Consider the following 20,540-nt stretch of genomic DNA (forward strand, 5'->3'; position numbering starts at 1 on the left):
CCTGGTGAGAGTGTTGTGCTTGTGACTATATTGTGCGTTATCTAGACGGCTCTCTACTCAGCTCTTTATCGTAGCACCTATCATTTGCCCCTTCACTCAGATGGTACGGTGCCTCACAATCCAACAAGGGGAATAGGGCATACCAGCCTGGGTAGCAGCTGTGATTCAGCGCCAATACTTCGCTTTTACTCTCTCCTGTCAAGCACATACAGGGGGAGAGTGGACCCTAAACAGAAGAAGCTAGCATGGGCCTAGTCAGGAGGCCAAGACATCAACACTCCCTATCAGGCACAAAGGAGTCCACACATATGGATTCTACCAATATTTCATCAGATGGTGCTACCACCATCATGGCTGAGCTGTGAGCTGGGGTTCAGGCAATCCACAATATCTCTGACATTCTTTGCAGTTGTCTGGGACTGTTTCGGGAAACGTCTTGACCCCCATACCACTCGCCTGGATGGGACAGAACGTAGGATCTTGAAATGGAGGATGACGCCATCCAAGTCACGAAGCACCTCGAAAAGGTTGAATGCCTAATCAAAACCACAATGGCGAAAAATGAAGATTTGAAGCCAGATCTTGACGCAACAACCTCTGAATTATGGGAGTCACTGAATCCACCAACATAGGACACTCTGACATAATTGTGGAGCAGTTACTTACTGATCTCTTTGGCCCCATCAAATGTGAGGAAATAATGCAGGAAATTGACACACTGGGAGGATCTAAGGCCCCTGTCCTTGATGGTTTCACCGGTAATTTTGATAAGGCATTCATAAGCCTATTCCCACACCTCTCAGAGGTTTATTCCGAAGACCTTCAGGGTGCTATCCTTCCATCCACCATACCTGAAGTGTTCACCACTCTCCTCCTTAAGCCTGGTAAACAAGCTCACCTCTGTACTTCATACAGGCCATTGTCCCTCCTTAACTATGACAACAAAATACTTGATAAGTTAACTCAAATGATTTCTCCCCTCCAGATGGTATTTGTGCTGCATCGCTTTACTGCCATTAACCTTTGCATTATTTTTGCAGTCCGAAATCCAGTCTCCCCCACTCTCCCAGCCGCAGTGGCCCTTCTCAATGCTCAAAAAGCATTTGATTCCTTAGAATGGCCTTTTTTGAGAGTTGCACCAACCAAACTGGGAATCCCTGAGGTTTTTGTGACATCATTATGCTTCTATATGCAGGCTCTTCAGCCTGCTCAGAGTAAACAATCAACTCACCAATGCCTTCCCTCACCGATGACATCAGGGTTGTTCCCTCTCCCCTTTGCTTTTTATTTTATTCCTGGATCCCCTGACTTTTCATTTGCAAGAATGTCACATGCACAGAGAAACGCTCCCAGCAGCTGTGTACGCAGATGATATTCTCCTATTTGTGTGGGACCCCTCCTCACACCTTCCCCCCTAATATTCAAGTAATAATACGGTATAGAACTCTATCAGGTCTTTCCATAAACTGGAATAAATCTGAGCTTTTCACTCTCAATGATGCCACTGCTTTGACCCTGCTCGCAGGCAGGTGGCTCCCCACGCCACCACACAGCCGCCAGCTGCCTCGTTGCTCCTGCCACCGCCGTTTCCCGCTCCCTCGTTCCCACCACTGCGTCCCTGCGGCCCCACCCCCTGACACCCATTGGCCATCCTGCTCCCACCTCCCAGCTGCTCCTCCCTCCCTACCCACTTCTTATGGAGGCCGCGCCCCGTCAGAACCCCTGAACCCCACGAATGCCACAACACCAGACTCCGCTATGATGCCAGCACCCTCGATGCACTCAACGCCAGCTGAAACCACACCTGCTTCCAAGCCACACCAAAACGGACTCACGGACCTTTCACCTCCCACACCTGCAGCTTCAACTGAGACAGAACCACCAAACCTCCAAGGACCGGACCAAAACACCCCGCTGCATACTCCTTAACACCTGCTCCGCACGCAAACACACCATCGAGCTTTGGGATCTGCTCGACACCTCCGCCCCAGATGTGGCCTTCCTGACCGAGACCTGGTGGAACGACTCCTCGGCACCCAACATCGCCATAGCCATCCCGGATGGTTCAAGATCACCCGCAGGGATCGCGCCAACGGAATCGGAGGAGGAATAGCCATCGTCCACTAGTCCACCCTCAAGGTTGCCACCCACGCAGACGACACCCTTAACACCGCCGAACACCTGCACTTCTGGATCCACAACGACCCTCAGAGGAACACTCATCTACAGATCACCCGGACCCCGAGCACAATTCAACGACTCCATCGCTGACTTCTCCAGCACCCAGGCACTCGCCTCCACAGACTACATCCTCCTCGGGGACCTGAATTTCCACCTCCAGAACAACAACAACGCCAACTCTGCCACCCTGATTGACAACCTCGCCAACCTCGGCCTCAGACAACTCGTCACCGCACCCACCCACGCCGCTGGCCACACACTGGACCCCATCTTCCTCACAGGCACCCACGTCACCTTTGACCACACCACCGAACTCCACTGGACCGACCAGTTAACCTTCAACAAACCAACCACGCACCACCACACCCAACAGCTGCCTCGCCGCTGTTGGAGCAAAGTCACCCAAGACCAGCTGATCACCACCCTCGCCCAGAACCCACCCACCAACCCCACCAACCCAGACGCTGCAGCATACAACCTCAGATAGTGGATCGACGACTGCGCCAACACCCTCGCCCCACTAAAGAAACACTCCAACAACCACACCAGCAAGAGAGCCACCTGGTTCTCCGACGAGCTGCAGACCTCCAAATGCACCTGCTGGAAACTGGAGAAGATATGGCTCCACGAACGCACTCCGGACAACCACGCAGCCCACAAGGACGCCACCTGCAGACATCACCCCCTCATCAGATTAGCCAAGAGATCCTCCTTCAAAGAACGCTTGGATAACAATGCACACGACAGCAAAGAGCTCTTCAGCATCGTAAAGGAACTCTCCAACCCCAGCGCCAACGCCAACGACATGCCGCCCTCACAAGAACTGTGCAACTCACTGGCCATCTTCTTACACCACAAGATCGCTGACATCCATGACAGCTTCAACTTCATGACCACCCCGACTACGCCAGACCCCACCCCCCTGTGAACACCACCAGCGCCAATCGCCTGACCTCCTGGTCAAACGTCAACGACGACGAGACACACAAGGTCATGAACTCCATCCACACAGGATCTCCGTCAAACCCGTTCCCACACCACGTATTCAGCAAAGCAGACGCTGCCATCGCTCCCGAACTACGGAAGGTCATCAACATCTCCTTCAAAACAGCGACATTCCCGGAAAGCTGGAAACACGTCGAAATCAGCGTTCTCCTCAAGAAGCTTTAGGCAGACCCCAAGGACCTCAAGAACTTCCGGCCCATCTCCCTGCTCCCGTTCCCGGTGAAGGTCATCGAGAAAATCGTCAACATGCAACTGGCCCGCCACCTGGAAGACAACAAGATCTTGGATCCATCCCAGTCCGGGTTCAGACGAAACCACAGCACCGAGACAGCCCTCATCGCCGCCACAGACGACATCAGGTGCCAACTGGACAACAGCGAAACATCAGCCCTCATCCTCCTGAACCTGTCTGCCGCCTTCGACACGGTCTGCCATCGCACTCTAAAGATACGCCTCCTAGAAGCCGGAATCCAAGAGAAGGCTCTGGACTGGACCACGTCCTTCCTCTCCAGCAGAACTCAGAGCGTCCGCCTCCCGCCCTTCCGATCCGCTGCCACCGACATCATCTGTGGCATCCCCCAGGGCTCATCCCTCAGCCCGACACTGTTCAACATCTACGTGGCCCCCCTCGCACAAGTGGCTTGCCAACACGACCTCAACATCATCTCCTACGCCGATGACACCCAGCTCATCCTCTCCCTCACCAAGGACCCGCACACCGCCAAAACCAATGACCACGAGGGAATGAAGGCCGTCGCCGACCGGATGCAGAACAGCCGTCTGAAGCTAAACTCGGAAAAAACAGACGTACTCATCCTCGGACCCACCCCTTCAGCCTGGGACGACTCCTGGTTGTCGACCACTCTGGGAGCAGCACCGACACCCACCGACCATGCATGCGACCTAGGATTCATCCTCGACTCCTCCCTCTCCATGTCTAAACAGGCCAACGCCGTCACCTCCTCCTGCTACAATACCCTCCGCATGCCCCGCAGGATCTACAAGTGGATCCGACCGAAACAAGAAGAACGGTGACACAGGCCCTCGCCAGCAGCAGACTGGACTACGGCAACGCACTCTACGCAAGAATCCCAGCTAAACACCTATGACGACTACAACGCATTGAAAACGCCTCCTCCCGACTGATCATCAACGTCCCCCGCTGCAGCCGCATCACCCCCCACCTGAGAGACCTATACTGAATCCCCGTCGACCAGAGGATCACCTTCAAGCTCCTCACCCACGCACACAAAGCACTCCACAAAGCTGGACCAGCCTACCTGAACAGCAGACTCAACTTCTACACCCCGACCCGCCAGCTCCGCTCCGTCAGCCTCGCCCTCGCCGCTGTCCCCCGCATCCAACAAATAACCTTCGGCGGCAGATCCTTCTCCTACCTAGCCGCCAATACCTGGAACACCCTCCCTACCCACCTACGGCAGACCCAAGACCACCTCGCCTTCAGAAGAATCTTTAAGACCTGGCTCTTCGAGCAGTAGTGGCACCCACTCCCCTCAGCGCCTTAAGACCCTCACGGGTAAGTAGCATGCTGTACAAGTACTCTGAATTCCAATGTTGGTTTTGGTGTGTCAGATTTTCTTTTATACTATCTGGTGGCGCAATGCCACTTCTCCTACCACTGGTATCACTGTGATGCCAGACTCCCCTACTGGAAGCCAAAGAAGGACCAGGCAGAGCAGCTCTCATTATCTTTGCTCCTTCTGCAGTTGCTGCCTCATGAGCCCACAGATATACGTTCCCTTTTCATGACCTGCTGGACGTGGTCCAAACTTGGAAGGTATCTAGGCACTGACCTCCTATATTGCCTGGAAATCTCTCTTATAAACCGCCCATGGCTCCCAATGACCCAGGAGACATTGGTACAGCGCACTCTTTTGGTGCACCAGCTGCACACAGTGGAGGACTTCTTCACAAATGGTAAAGTAGATACCACAACCGCATTCGGGGCTGCTGGGGGTGTATCCAACATGAACAAATTTCTCTGCCTCTGCCTCAACAGCACTCTCCGAGACAAGTTACCTGACTACCCTGAGGAACAGCCTGAATTCCCTCCCCTCACCTTAGTGACATCAACCACCAACAAAACCAGGCTAGTCTCCCACTACTATCACTCCTGTTTAGTGCTCAAATTAATGCATGCACTCGCATCACAGGGTGCTTAGGAGTGAGGTTTGGGGTACCCCATCCCAGATAAGACTTGGCATTAGTGCTGCAATCAAACCAAATTAATGTCCGCCAGAAGTAGCCACAAACTACTGCACTATAAGTACCTTCATGGAACATACAATACTCCGGCGGCTTTAGCAATGTTTGATTCCCTCACTCTCAAATGTGCGGCTGATAATTCTGACTTTGTACACTCAACTTGGAACTGCACTGTCATAGATACATAGTGAGGGCTATATTTACTTTGCTTTTTACTATGTTGGGGCAGACTGTAGATCCCGATCTACTTATGGCTAGGTTATGTTAAACCTCTGAAACTGGGAATACAACACTTTGCCACTATGACTCTATACTACCCAAGCAGCGAATGGCCCTCCTGCGGGGCAGTAGCAGAACATCCACTACCAACGACTTGCGGAAAGACATGTTGTATTGCATTACTACCAGTCAACTGTATACATCATTGCTGTCACCAACCTCTAGGCCGAAAGGTATCTGGGCTCCCCTTCGTACCTATCTCCTCCCAGTGGATCCTGACGTATCAGACAACGCTTGTCTCGTATGCACTTTCACTTGGCCATAGGTTTCCCTTTCAGATATTGCCCCTTCATCGCTGTCACTTTGCTCCTGATTCTGTCATGCATATGATCTCCCTTCTCTCTTAGATTATTATCTCCTTGACTGGGCATGTGCACACACTCATGTTATTCTGTATGTGTCTATAGAAGTGTACATACACTATACACCACCTGGACTAGCTCCATTGTGGTCTCTCTCCCACGCTCCCAGCCACGATCTCCTGGCGGATTGCTCCACTCCTCCTGCACCGTTTGCTGGTTCTGCCGACTGCCTGCCCCAGCTACTGCTCCTAACACCCTTTGCCTGCCTGGGAGAGCGCGCTCCGACGTAGCCTGCATTCCCTGAGTGCCTAGAGGTGAACATAGCGCCTGGTATCGTTTATATGTGAATCATTTCATTGTATATTGCGCTGCATTGACTGTTTATTTATTTACTTTATTGACGCTTTGATAGTAGTCCCAGTTTCGTTTCCGCCCATCCATTTTGTGTTTGGTCACTCGTGGACCGTGTCTCCTCCCCGCTCCCCGCCTCCCAGCAGCCCCTCCCACGCTCCGCCCCCCTCCACTATCTATATATGACAGAAGCTTTCACGCGCAGCGTCCACGCGCAGCGATCGCGCCCCAGTTGCGCCGAAGGTGCGCCAAAGGTAAGCCCGTCTACGCCCGTCCGCGCCTGGACTGCGCCCAGCGCCAGACCCCCTGCCCCTCGTACCACCCACCCACCCCGCATTACATACGATGCCACCTCCCTCCTAGCCCTTAACACCGGCCGCTCCCCCAACTGCGCCCAAGCCGCTCCTGGACACACCCATGGACCCTTCTCATGCAACTCCTGCAAGTTCGACGGCACCATAACCTACTCCTCATCCACCAACGCGACACAGAGACCCGACACCAACCATCTAAAATGCATCCTGCTCAACACCCGCTCAATCCACAGACATGCCATCGACCTTTGGAATCTACTAGACACCATCTCACCAGACGTCGCCTTCCTAACAGAAACATGGATGAACGCATCATCAGCCCCAGACATCACCATTGCCATCCCAGAAGGATACAAGATCATCCGGAAGGACCGCGTCAAGAATACAGGAGGAGGCATCGCCATCGTCCACAAGAATTCCATTCACATCTCAACCAGCTCAGATGACAACCTCGCCAGCGCCGAGCACCTCCACTTCCAGATCCACACCGACCCCAAAACCACACTTAGAGGCACCCTTCTCTACCGGCCCCCGGGCCCCCGGGCGCAATTCAATGACGATATCACTGACTTCATCACCCCATACGCCCTCCCCTCCGAGGACTACATCCTATTGGGAGACCTCAATTTTCACCTGGAAAAGAGCAATGACAACAGCGCCACCACCCTTCTGGACAACCTCGCAAACCTCGGACTTAAACAACTTGTCACTTCCCCCACCCACATTGCAGGTCACACACTCGACCCTATCTTCACCTCCAGCAAAAACGTCTCTTTCACCCACACCACAGCTCTTCATTGGACGGACCACAGCTGCGTTCACTTTCTCTACAATAAGCCCACAATCCACTACCACCCTCAACCCACCCTGCGTAGAAATTGGAACAAACTCACCATCGACCAGATCTCTTCATCGCTCCTCCAAATCCCTCCTGTCCACTCCTCAAACCCCGACCAAGCAGCCATTAACTTCACCCAATGGCTATCCAAAAGCGCCGACATCCTAGCACCGTTGAAAAAACATCAAAACAAACTAAGCAGCAAGAAGGCCTCCTGGTTCAACGATGATCTTAAGAAATCCAAGAAACTCTGCCGCTCCCTCGAGAAAGCATGGAAAAAAGACCCAAACTCCAACACCAGAGACGCCTTCAAAAAGGCCACCCGCATACACCACCAACTAATCCGGTCTGCCAAGAAAGCCGTCTTCAAAGACCGACTGGATAACAACGCCCACAATAGCAAGGAGCTATTCAACATCGTCAAAGAATTCACCAACCCATCAGCCAACTCCAACGACATTACCCCCTCTCAAGCCCTCTGCGACTCCCTAGCCTCCTTCTTCCACAACAAAATTGCAGACATTCACAACAGCTTCGACAACCGACCCGAAGACCTACCCACCCAACCTACTGCAGGTCCCTCTCCCCCCTTGAACATCCTTAACGACTGGAACCCAATCTCCACTGAGGACACCATCCGCCTGATGAACTCCATCCACTCAGGATCCCCAACTGAACCATGCCCTCACCACATCTTCAACAAAGCAGACTCCATCATAGCACCACGCCTCCGAGACGTCATCAACTGCTCCCTCAACTCCGCCACCTTCCCGGAAAGCTGGAAACACGCAGAACTCAGCGCCCTCCTGAAGAAACCCACAGCTGACCCCACCGAACTCAAAAATTACTGCCCCATCTCGCTCCTTCCTTTCCCGGCCAAAGTCATCGAGAAAGCTGTCAACAACCAGCTTGCCGCCTTTCTCTAAAGCAACAAATCCCTCGACCCATCACAGTCCGGATTCCGAGCCAAACACAGTACTGAGACCGCACTCATCGCAGCAACAGACGACATTCGATCCCTACTGGACAATGGAGAAACAGTCGCCCTCATCCTCCTTGACCTCTCCGCAGCCTTCGACACTGTCTGCCATAGCACCCTATTACAGCGCCTCAGCAACATCGGAATCCAAGGAAAAGCCCTGGAATGGATCACCTCTTTCCTCACCGGAAGAACTCAGAGAGTCCGACTCCCTCCATTCAAATCAGAGGCCTCTGAAGTCATCTGCGGCGTGCTGCAAGGATCATCACTCAGCCCCACCCTCTTCAACACAATCTCAACATCATCTGCTACGCTGACGACACCCAATTGATCCTCTCACTCACCAAGAACCCCAACACCGCCAAAAACAACTTACACGAAGGAATGAAAGAAGTAGCCGATTGGATGAAGCACAGCCGTCTGAAACTGAATTCAGACAAAACAGAAGTCCTAATCTTAGGTACATCCCCCTCCGCCTGGGACGACTCTTGGTGGCCAGAGGCCCTTGGAAAAGCACCCATCCCGACGGACCACGCACGGAACCTGGGCGTCATCCTGGACTCCTCACTCTCAATGACCAGTCAAGTCAACGCTGTCTCATCGTCCTGCTTCAACATTCTTCGCATGCTCAAAAAAACTTTTCGCTGGATCCCCACCGAAACTAGAAAAACGGTCACTCACGCACTTGTCACGAGTCGCCTGGACTACGGAAACACCCTATACGCCGGTACCACCGCAAAACTCCAGAAAAAACTCCAACGCATCCAGAACGCCTCAGCCAGGCTCATACTTGATATCCCGCGTAAAGAAAACATCTCTGGTCACCTGAAAAACCTCCACTGGCTCCCCGTAAATAAGAGAATTACCTTCCGCCTATTAACCCACGCACACAAAGCACTTTACGAACTTGGACCCGAATGCCTCAACACACGATTGTCCTTCTACACCCCCTCCCGTCATCTAAGATCCTCCAACCATGCCCTGGCCACTGTCCCCCGCATCAACAAAGCCACCATGGGAGGTAGATCCTTCTCCTACCTGGCAGCCAAAACCTGGAACTCTCTTCCCACTCACCTTCGGCTTACTCAGAACCACCTAGCATTCAGAAAGCAACTTAAAACTTGGATATTCGACAAGTAATCTCCCCCCTTCCTCAAGCGCCTTGAGACCCTATGGCTATGTAGCGCGCTATATAAATTTTTGACTTGACTTGACTTGACTTGACTATACAGTAAGTGCCTTGCCGCCCATGGGCATTTGTTCGCGATTTATAACTTGCCCAATCAATCAATCAATCATATGTATGCAAATGTGTCCTCCTATGTCTGACGCAGCATTGTGTGTTCTTTTATTGAAAAAATCAATAAATGCATTTAAAAAAGAAAAATGAGAAGGAATGATGTCCTTTTTTTGGTTTTTATGTAAAAATAATGTAGCAAAGGGATTTGCTTTATGCAGAATTTCATTTTTCATGGTTACCGAGACCTCTGTATTCAGCCTCTCTCTTCTACTGCACACAGGGCCCTGTATTCAGCTCTTGTCTTCTATGGGATCCTCAGTGCTATGTACCCAGCCCTCTATCTTCTATATCCTCCCCAGGGCTCTATAGTCATCCCTCTCTACTGCTGGTGCCTCAATCAGCTTTGTTCCCTGTGGATTCTGTGCTCAGCTCTTCTCCTCTACTGCGTTCCCCAGGGCTCTGTACTTCACTCCTTTCTTCCGCTTGCCCCAGGGTTCTGTACTTCACTCCTTTCTTCTGCTTGCCCCAGGGGCTCTGCACTTTACTCCTTTCTTCCGCTTGCCCCAGGGTTCTGTACTTCACTCCTTTCTTCTGCTTGCCTCAGGGCTCTGTACTTCACTCCTTTTTTCTGATTGCCCCAGGGCTCTGCATTTCACTGCTTTCTTCTGCTTGCCCCAGGGCTCTGCACTTCGCTCTTTTCTTCTGCTTTCCCCAGGGCTCTATACTTGACTCCTTTCTTCTGCTTGCCTCAGGGCTCGGTACTTCACTCCTTTCTTCTGCTTGCCCCTGGGCTCTATACTTCACTCCTTTCTTCTGCTTGCCTCAGGGCTCTGTACTTCACTCCTTTTGTCTGATTGCCCCAGGGCTCTGTACTTCACTCCTTTTTTAGGTCTGGCTAGAGTCAGCGCATGCGCTGTCTTGCGAGACATTTAGTAGCTGCTTCAAAAAGTGCTACCTTGCCAGCCACCAGCTTGCTAGAACACGCTCAAGCGCGAGCGACATGCACAGCACTTTTTCCGGTTGCACATGCGCGTGCGCACAACTCACATCACCACTCTCGTTTTTTTTAATTAAATTTTTGCGCGTGCACGCTCATACAACTCCCGGCCGGGTTGCGCGCCCAATGCTTGTTTTAGAAAGGGTTAGGATTCTCAAAACGCACGCGCTGACACCAGTGGAAACGCTAAGTTCAGCTTTGTGTTCTGCAAACACCGGGCCTGTCCCTTTCACGCAGACCAAAGAAATATTAAGTGAATGCATTGGCATTCTTGACATTTCACAGCTTAATTTCCAGCAATGCAGCGAAGGTTGCGAGGGCCCGCCGTTCAATTAGAAGTGCTTAAAATGCTATCAGAAATTGGATGTCTACCTTATATACGACGTTCAAAATAGAAACCGGGAAATGAAGCCATATGTTGCAATGCAATCACAGGCCAGAGGAGCAGAAGCATGCCTTGCTCTTGTCCAGATTTCCGCATGCACTGTAACAAGAAGCCAAAGCCAATACAAAGCGCCCGGACACCCCGTTTTTTCAGGGGAAGCGAGTAAGTTCTTCTAACCTTTCTGACTGAGAGCTAATCTCTTTAAAAATATAAGAGAAGTTATTTATGAAGGCGGAAACCGTGTCTTGTCTTGTCTTGTAAAAGGACGTCCAGCACAGCTAAATCAGCGTGCATCTGCTCAGCTGCTGGACTGTAGATTCCAACCCATATTTTAAAAGTCATTATAGTGATAAGGGAGTTTGGGTTTTTCTTTTATAGTAAAAACATTGGGCCCAGCTCGAGTTCACAGGAAAAAAATCAAATTGCGGTTGGGGTGACTAAAACCATGTGTTGGAATTATCAAGGATACCTTGTTAAAGCCGCTTTTTGGTGTAGGTTTTTTTTCTGTCATACAGGCCTTAGCACTGAAAGCTGAAATAAAGTGTGCCCCGACTACAATGAACTGGACTTTGGCAAATGTGAGAGCTGGTGTGCCTTCTAAACCTGTCACTTTACCATAAGCCTTGTCATTGGTGGGTTCATGTGATTTCATTAAATTAACCACAATAATGTCATAAAGACATAGCAAGCACTTCGTGGATTAGGGTTACACTAGCATTATACAGTGCGGCGTCTGGGGCCCATTTATTGAGGTAGCGGGAAGCGGAAGTGAACCTGGTCATGCATGGCCTTTGCCTCTTGAACACATAACAAGTTTCTCTCTTCACTGGTAACATCACTGCAGATACAATGGCACTGTGTGGGCTGCTTGAATAGGTGTTTACTTTTCTGTGTAAATGTGATTTTGCATCTGCAACCTATTGGCCCTCTTTCACTTCCTTGTCACAGTCCTTACTAAATGAGGTGTGCTAATCTCACTCACAGGCTCCACCCTGTCTACCTCAAACAAGCATTGGCATAGCCAATAGGTCTCGCTTTTGGGACCTTGTAAGTATTTAGTTATGCAGCACAATATCCTTGGTACAACAACATTATCTGTTGCATGGTTAAACACTTATAAGTTCCCGAAGGCGAGACCTATTTGCTATGCCAATGCTTGTTCTGATTGCCTTAGGGCTCTGTACTTCACACCGTTTTTCTGATTGGCCCCTGGGCTCTGTATTCAGCCCCTTGAAAGCACCAGCTCCCACTGTGGTGTGTACGTAGCCTGCTTCTTCTCTTTTCATCACCAATGCATTTCATCTGTGCATTTAAGTTTGTCCTCAATCCCACAAGCGTTTCTCTTGGATCACCACCAATCTTCTTGCCAGCTCTTTTATCCCAGTCCTCTGCCATCCAACTCTGGATATATTTGGGCTTCAGACTTCTACGCTCCTCCAACATTGGAATTTGTTTCGTCCCTTCCTCTATCCCTCTCCGCACTTCCATTATCTAATGCCTCTCTTATTTCTGAATTCTTATTTTCACCTATTATTAACCTCTTTCCTCTGTGCCTTCTGCCTTGTTAACCAACCTCCTTTGACTCTTTGGTGTTTCTAATACTGTGCCTTAGTAAGGTGCGCTCCAGCATTTGTACACCCTTATTAACGACTCATTTTACACTCGCGGTCTGAGTTATTATGCTGAGCATCCATGCTTTGTGGACCTCTTCTACCACAACTTCTCTTTGATGGCTTCCTATCAATTTGTGTTTCAAATTCTTAATTGTATGACATGTTTTCAAATCTGTTCACGCTCTGGGTCTTATCTTTCTGTATTCCACTCACCATACCTCCACTTAGCTCTCCCTGGCATGTTTTCTGCTTTTCCTCTTTTTCCTTCTCATCTTTTATAGTTTTACTCCTTTAATCTCATGTTCTCTAAGATGTAAACCCTCCTAATTTTAAAATGAATTCATTATCTACTGTGCTTATTCTTAAAACTGATCTTAAACTCTTTCTCTTTTTCTGAAGACAACTCCTCTAGTGGACTACCTACGATCTCTCATCTGCCAGTGTTTCTCTTACTTCCCCTGACAGTTGCTCTTCTTCCACCAAACAATGATCAGAACTCAATGAGAATTTGATGGATTGATGTGTGCTGGTTTCTGGTTCTCGCTAGGCTCTGGGACATGGCCTTTACGCCCATATTTTCTCAGAATGAGGTATCTATCTTCTGTATTTCAGGTGCTGTGGAGCCTACGACGATCTCCTCACCCGCCAACAGAGTGTGCACGCTTAGTACAAACAGGGAGGAAGTTGCTCCATTGCCTGCCTCCAGCATAGTCTCCGCCTCATCGTCCTCTTCGAATGACCTCAGTGCCCTGGTGTTGTCTACACTGCAAGGGAATGGCTGCGGCAACTTGAACTCATTCCTGCCAGTGCATGTGCTCCAGTAAGTCTGCCCATCCACTCCTATCCAAAATTTCAGTGACACTGTTTTCAATGTTGGGACCTTGGTTTGTCATCTGAGGCCACGGGACAATCCATATACTTGACCAGAACGAATGCTTTCACTTTTGATTGACAGGAAGATATCGCTGCTGCGGTTCCCATCAGTGTCATCTCTTCTTTCGAGCCTGCCTGTCAGCACCGACAGTTCATCTTCTTCAATAGAGTTCCCGGCAGAGCAGCCATACCACAGTCCACCACTATCGACCCCTAGTACCGCTACATCGATTGGTAAGCACTGGAGGCTAGGTAAGGGCAGAGTCCTTCTCTAAAAGGGCATAGCACAAATAATAACTGTTCTCAATATACAAAATATAGTAAAAATAGTTATAAATAAATAAAAGGGCATGACAAGGCTGTGATGGAAGTGGAAGAGATGCCGTGCAAAATCCAGACCTACGCCAGGTCTATTGGTCTAACTGGCCGGGATGAGAAACATTCCAACATCTTCGAATATCTGTAGATGATACTTGAATGACTTCTCTGCACACGTCACTCGCGCCCCACCAACCCTTCTCAAGGATCGGCGCTCTCATACTCCAGGCTTGAGCTGTGTTGCCTGGTCACTGCAGTATATGGTGAAGAGAGCACAAGTGCATGGTCACCTGACCTGCAATCAGTCACATTGCCAACAACTTCATGCCGTAAAGTACCAAGGGTCATATTATCAAGAACGGCTATAAAATTATCGCCGCTTTAGCGGCAGGAAACTGCAGCTGAAGCTGCGATAATGGGATTGATAATATACCCTTGTGAATTCCTATAGAAGCCCAGGTGAACACCAGAACCTGGGCTGCTATGGGAATTCACAAGGACATATTATCAAGCCCATTATCGCCGCTTTAGTGGCAGTTTCCTGCCAATAAAACGGCGATAATTTTATCTCCTTTCTTGATAATATGCCCCCAAGTCTTGAGGGCATATGTGATAAAAGGCCAGATGGACATAAATTAGACATTGCGATTTCCTAATTGTGAATCTTAGTGAATCGCAATCAGAATTGTAAGAAACCTTTGTACTTTTAAATATGGATTCCTAGTGGGTTGCAAATCGACCTACCTCATGAACATAAATGAGGTAGGTTGCCGTGTGTGACCCAACAGGAATGCTAGCCATCACAGGAATGATGGCTTACTGGGGCCAGCAGCACCACAATGTCTTTGATTACTTTTAAATAAAGCAATCCTATTTTTTTAAATGCAGCCTATTTTTCTTAAAGGATAGCAGAATGCATGAAAAAAAATCGAATGAAACTTTTACATTTCATTTTTTGACAATAGCTTTGGGACCACTACCTGCCCTTAAATATATTTTATTACCTTTTCAAAGGGGAAGGGGTCTTTTAGGGACCCCTTCTAATTTGCGAATGGTTAACAAACCTCCTTATTATTCTTTTGTGACCGAATTCCAATGTGAGTCAGTAATTGTGAGGGGCATCATAAACATGCCCCTTCCAAATACCGAATCGCAAAACCAAGCCTAATCTCCATTTGGCTTCTGTACATTACAAAATGCTTTTTTTCTGATTGCAAACAGTCCAATTCTTCAAATCGTCCTGTTTGCGACTTCAAAAAAGCTTTGTAAAAATGGCCCAAAGTGCTGACACTCTGTCAGCAGTAAGTGAGGTGGTGTACCAAGCCATGGTATGTTGAAGTGACTCACAGGTCTGCTGTATGTTGCACAATGAGCAGTCTTACTTTGCATTGCAAAGGGTACCTTTGTTGTGTAAAGCGACTGTGTACGGGGATATGCACACTGTCCATTGCACACTGCCTGCCTCTTTAGTATTAACTAGCAGCCCGCCCCAGCGTTGCCTGGGGCAGAAAGGGGCTGGGGGCAGTACACCCGCTCCCTCCCGCCCCCACTCCTCCCACCTGTCCCTCTGTGCACACCCGCTCCCGCATGCCGCTCGCCTCCCGCCTCCCGCCTCGATTTCAATGACCATTTACTTTACCTGAGCTGCCAATCCTTCCCGCGATCTTCACTTCACCGCTGCTCCTCTTCGCCATGACGCGCCCGCGCTCCTCACTTCACCGCAGCTCCATGTCTCTCCTCCTCGTCATCACGCACGTCCTCATCACGCACGTCACAGCCAGCGCTACGTCGCGGCCAGAGCAGCGTCGCGGCCGGCGCTACTTCCAGGGCACAACTTTTTTTTTAAAGTTATATTTTTAAATGTACGTTTATTTTTTATTTTTTATAGCCTATGTCCATCTGCACACCCTGACAATTTCTACAATGTATCGGGTGTGTGGATTGGCGCTGTGGTTCCTGAGTTTACCTGGCTCAATGGTGCGTGTTCTCTCTTTACAATAGTAGTATAGATGAGGCATCAATCGACTGTATGTTTATTGCGAAAAACAGTGATTGCAGCGATGAAAACCTGCAGGACTGGATACCTCAGTCTTGGTATCCACTTTTGCAGTGTGGCATACTTGTAACTTCTGACACTCAAAGGGATTGTGGTGACAATGCCTCAAAGTGCCTGGGTGTGAGATGGACACCAGGAGCATTCAGCTCTAAAGGAAACTGCTGCCTACTCCTCTCGATGCTGGCAGCTCATTCAAGATCAGGGGAAACAACTCTTATAGATTCTTATGGGCACTATACACCCTCCATGTACCCAAAAGAAACCTCCGTTCCACCAAACTCTTCCTCGCCAAAACCCTATGCATCCATAGAGCCAGAGCAGGGGGAAGATCCTTCTCATACATTGTGGCCAAGACCTGGAACAAGCTACCAGCAGACATCAGAAGCGCCCCTTCCCTGAACACTTTCAGGAAGGCTCTGAGACCTGGCTCTTTGACTGAACGGAACTGCTGACCCTCCCCTTCCCCCCAAGTACATTGAGACCCCCATGGGTGAGTAGCGTACTTATAAATCCCCTGATTGATAGGTGGCACGTGGAACAGGGTAAAATGAAGCAGAACCAATGTTAGTACTGATAAAGAGGAGGGGTGGTACTGGTGCTAGATGGACCACTTGGGACGACCGAGGGCCAGATTTCAGCGCGCAGGATTCTGCCTCTGTAACAAGATCTTGAATACACCGCATGCAGACACCTTTTATCTCTGCACCTCAATCGCACACCTTCTGTCTCTGTAACAAGATTCTGAAAACAACTTATGCGTACTTCTGCTTCTATAACAAGACCTTGAATACACCTCACATACACACCTTTTATCTCTGCAATAAGAGCTTTAATACACCTTATGCACACACCTTCTGTCTCTGAAACAAGATCTTGAATACACCTCACACACACACTCTGTCTCTGTAACAAGCCTTGGACTGGATCATCACGTTCCTCGCCAGAAGAACCCAGAGAGTCCGACTCCCCCCATTCAAATCAGAGGCCACCGAAGTCATCTGCGGCGTACCACAAGGATCATCACTCAGTCCCACCCTCTTCAACGTTTACATGAGTCCCCTCACATCCATCGCGCGACAACACAACCTCAACATCATCTCCTACGCAGACGACACCCAGCTGATCCTTTCCCTCACCAAAGACCCTAACACCGCCAAAACCAATCTTCATGAAGGTATGAAAGAAGTAGCCGAATGGATGACAAACAGCCGCCTAAAACTTAACTCAGACAAAACGGAAGTCCTCATCCTAGGATCTTCACCCTCTGCCTGGGACGACTCTTGGTGGCCATCGGCCCTGGGCACAGCACCCATACCCACAGACCACGCACGCAACCTGGGCTTCATCCTTGACTCCTCCCTCTCAATGACCAGACAAGTTAACGCCGTCTCATCCTCTTGCTTCAACGTACTCCGTATGCTCAAAAAAATCTTCTGTTGGATCCCCACCGAAACAAGAAAGACGGGCACCCACGCACTGGTTACTACACGACTGGACTATGGAAACACCCTCTATGCCGGAACCACAGCCAAATTACAGAAAAAACTCCAACGCATCCAAAACGCATCTGCCAGACTCATATTGGACATCCCTCGCCAAGCTCACATTACCGGCCACCTGAAATACCTCCACTGGCTTCCCGTCAACAAGAGAATAACATTCCGTCTCCTCACCCACGCTCACAAGGCCCTCTACAAACTAGGACCTGAATGCCTCAACACACAACTGTCCTTCTACACACCCACCCGCCAACTAAGATCCTCCAACCAAGCGCTTGCAGCAGTTCCGCGCATCCACAGATCCACCATGGGAGGAAGATCTTTCTCCTTCCTAGCGGCCAAGACCTGGAACTCTCTCCCCACTCACCTCCGCCTCACACAGAACCACATTTCCTTCAGAAAGGAACTTAAAACCTGGTAATTCGATAAATAATGCACCCCCTCCCACAAGCGCCTTGAGACCCTATGGGTGAGTAGTGCGCTATATAAATTTCTGAACTTGAACTTAATAAACCCCATGCACACACCTTCTGTCTCTGTAATAATATCTTGAACACCCCCCACACACACACCTTCTGCATCTGTAACAAGATCTTGAAAGCACCATCTGCACACACGTCTCTGTAACAAGACCTTGAATACACCTCATGCACACGCCTCTGTCCCTGTAACAAGATCACACACATACCATATGTACCTCTATTGAAAAAACTGGGCGCAGATCCTTCCAACTCTGCCAATTTTTGCCCTATATCTTTGTTGCCAATCTTATCGAAGATACTGGAGAGACATATAAATTCCCAGCTTTCTAAACTGGTCGAAAACACTGTTTTTCTCCATCCTTCTCAGTCGGGCTTTCGGCCTAGGCACTCAACTGAGACATCCCTCCTGGGGGTAACAGAGAGTCTCAGGCACGGTGTCGATCAGGGAAACACCATGGCGCTCATCCTGCTGGATTTGAGCGCAGCCTTCGACACCGTGTCGCATTCCATCCTCATCGACTCTCTGAAATCTCTAGGTGTGGCAGGCCAGGCCTTGGCCTGGCTAGTGTCTTTCCTCAACGACCGAAGCTTTCAAGTGTTTTCTTCTAAAGCAGTTTCCGCCATCTGTCCATCTACCCGCGGCGTCCCCCAGGGCTCAATCCTTAGCCCTTTATTATTTAACATTTATGTTAAACCCTTGGCAACCATAGTTGAACAGGCGGGGTTAACCCTGTTTTCCTACGCAGACGACACCCAGATTGTTTTCTCCTTATCAGGGAGAGACGAGAACAATATCTCCGCACTCAAGTCGGGCCTCACTCTTGTGGCCGATTGGATGCGGAGAAACTGTCTCAAGCTGAATGGAGAGAAGACCGAGGTGGTCATTCTGGGACGGAACAAACATCTATGGGGTCCCCGCCATTGGCCCACCGAACTGGGAAATGCGCCTACACCATCTGCTGCAGTTCGTAACCTGGGTGTCATCATTGACGACAGGCTAACTATGAGGCAACAGGCTACCAAGGTTGCAGCCATCTGCTTCTCAACACTGCAGTGGCTCTATAAGATTCTGTGGATACTCCCCCTCTCCTCCCGCAGAACCGTAGTACAGGCACTTGTAACATCTTGCCTGGACTATGGCAACATCCTCTACTTGGGCGCAGATAAAGCCACCATACATGTGCTGCAGGTTGTGCAAAATGCGGCTGCGCGCCTACTAAAGAACGTCCCTAGACGCACTTCAGCCACTGCCGCCTTACGTGACCGTCATTGGCTGAGCATCCCTGAACGTGTTAAATTCAAGGCACTCTGTTACATGTTCAAGGCCAAACAGGGCAGCGCCCCAGCGTATATTCAAGGGCTGGTAAAACCCTACAGACCCCTGCGCTCACTAAGGTCATCGGATACTGGTAACTTTACAGTGCCAAGATGGAAGCTGACAAAAATGGGAGGACGCTCCTTTTCCACTCTGGGTCCCAAATACTGGAACTCCCTCCCTTTGGCATTAAAATCAGAGACCAACTTACTCCGCTTTCGTAAGGCTCTGAAGACTCTGCTTTTCACTAAGCGTGACCAATAGTCGGCTGTGGCCTCAAGCCAAGGTGATACACCCTCTTTCTTCTACAGTCTATCCCTGGCGCCGGGAAACCCATTGTGGGTAGCTGTGCGCGATACAAGCTTAAATAAATAAATAAAATAAAAATAAATATGTGTCTAACAAGATCTTGAATACACCTCACACATGCACCTTCTGTGCCTATAACAAGATCTTGAATACACCACAGGCACACACCTTCTATCTATAATTGTGATAGAACTCTGAAATTCCTGGGTCTGCCTTGTTTAATTGCCTCAAAACTGTGCAAAGCAACCAAGCTTCATTCACAGCAATTTCAGACGATTATCCTATGGTGTATGCAGAATCTGAGACCACACTTAGCAGAATACGGTAAGGATAAGGTAAGGCTGTGGTAAGAGTAAGTTAAGAGTACGGTGAGAGTACAGTAAAAGTAGGATAAGACTACGTAAGAATAGAGTAAGAGTATAGTAACAGTAGTGTAAAAGTAAAGTAAGATTAGGGTAAGAGTAACATAAGAATACGGTAAGCATGGTAAGATTAAGATAGGAGTTTGTAAGAGTAGGGTAAGAGTACGGTAAGAATAAAGTAAGAATATGGTAAGAGTAAGTTAAGAATAACTTAAGAGTATGTAAGAGTAGGGTAAAAGTACAATAAGAATAGGCTAAAAGTAAGTTAAGCGTATGTAAGAGTCGGTATTATTATGGTAAGAGTACGTTTAGAGTACTGTTAGCGGCTGAGAATGCATTGCTGCCAAGTGAACCTTTCTGCCTTACAGCACAACCTGGAACATCTGCAATGGTTGATTTCGCTGCCGTGGTAGGGCCCCTGCTGGAGATGGGATTTCCAAGGACACAGGTCTATCAGGCATTTCAAGACTCAGGTATGAAGACCGGACCCACAACGTGGTTATCCCTGAGCACATACCTGAACTTTCTAAGACATTACGCATAGAAATGAATTGAAGTAATGCATTTATCATAGGCAGCAATTAGTGGTGGCCAAAGGGAGCAGATACTAGGCTTG

General features: G+C 49.4%; 1 protein-coding gene across 1 annotated transcript in view; it reads left to right on the forward strand.

The window, feature by feature from the left end:
- The window catches only part of LOC147725878 (putative E3 ubiquitin-protein ligase HERC1), a 1,064,842-nt gene that overhangs the window by 500,384 nt on the left and 543,918 nt on the right, over positions 1-20,540 (forward strand). The window contains exons 34-36 of the mRNA XM_086963380.1: positions 13,323-13,530; positions 13,666-13,817; positions 20,293-20,397. Of these exons, the coding sequence (XP_086819506.1) occupies positions 13,323-13,530; positions 13,666-13,817; positions 20,293-20,397 (465 nt within the window). The remainder of the gene's footprint in view (positions 1-13,322; positions 13,531-13,665; positions 13,818-20,292; positions 20,398-20,540) is intronic.

The sequence above is a fragment of the Lissotriton vulgaris genome, chromosome 3_1, assembly GCF_964263255.1.
Source record: "Lissotriton vulgaris chromosome 3_1, aLisVul1.2, whole genome shotgun sequence".
NCBI classification, from domain to species: domain Eukaryota; kingdom Metazoa; phylum Chordata; class Amphibia; order Caudata; family Salamandridae; genus Lissotriton; species Lissotriton vulgaris.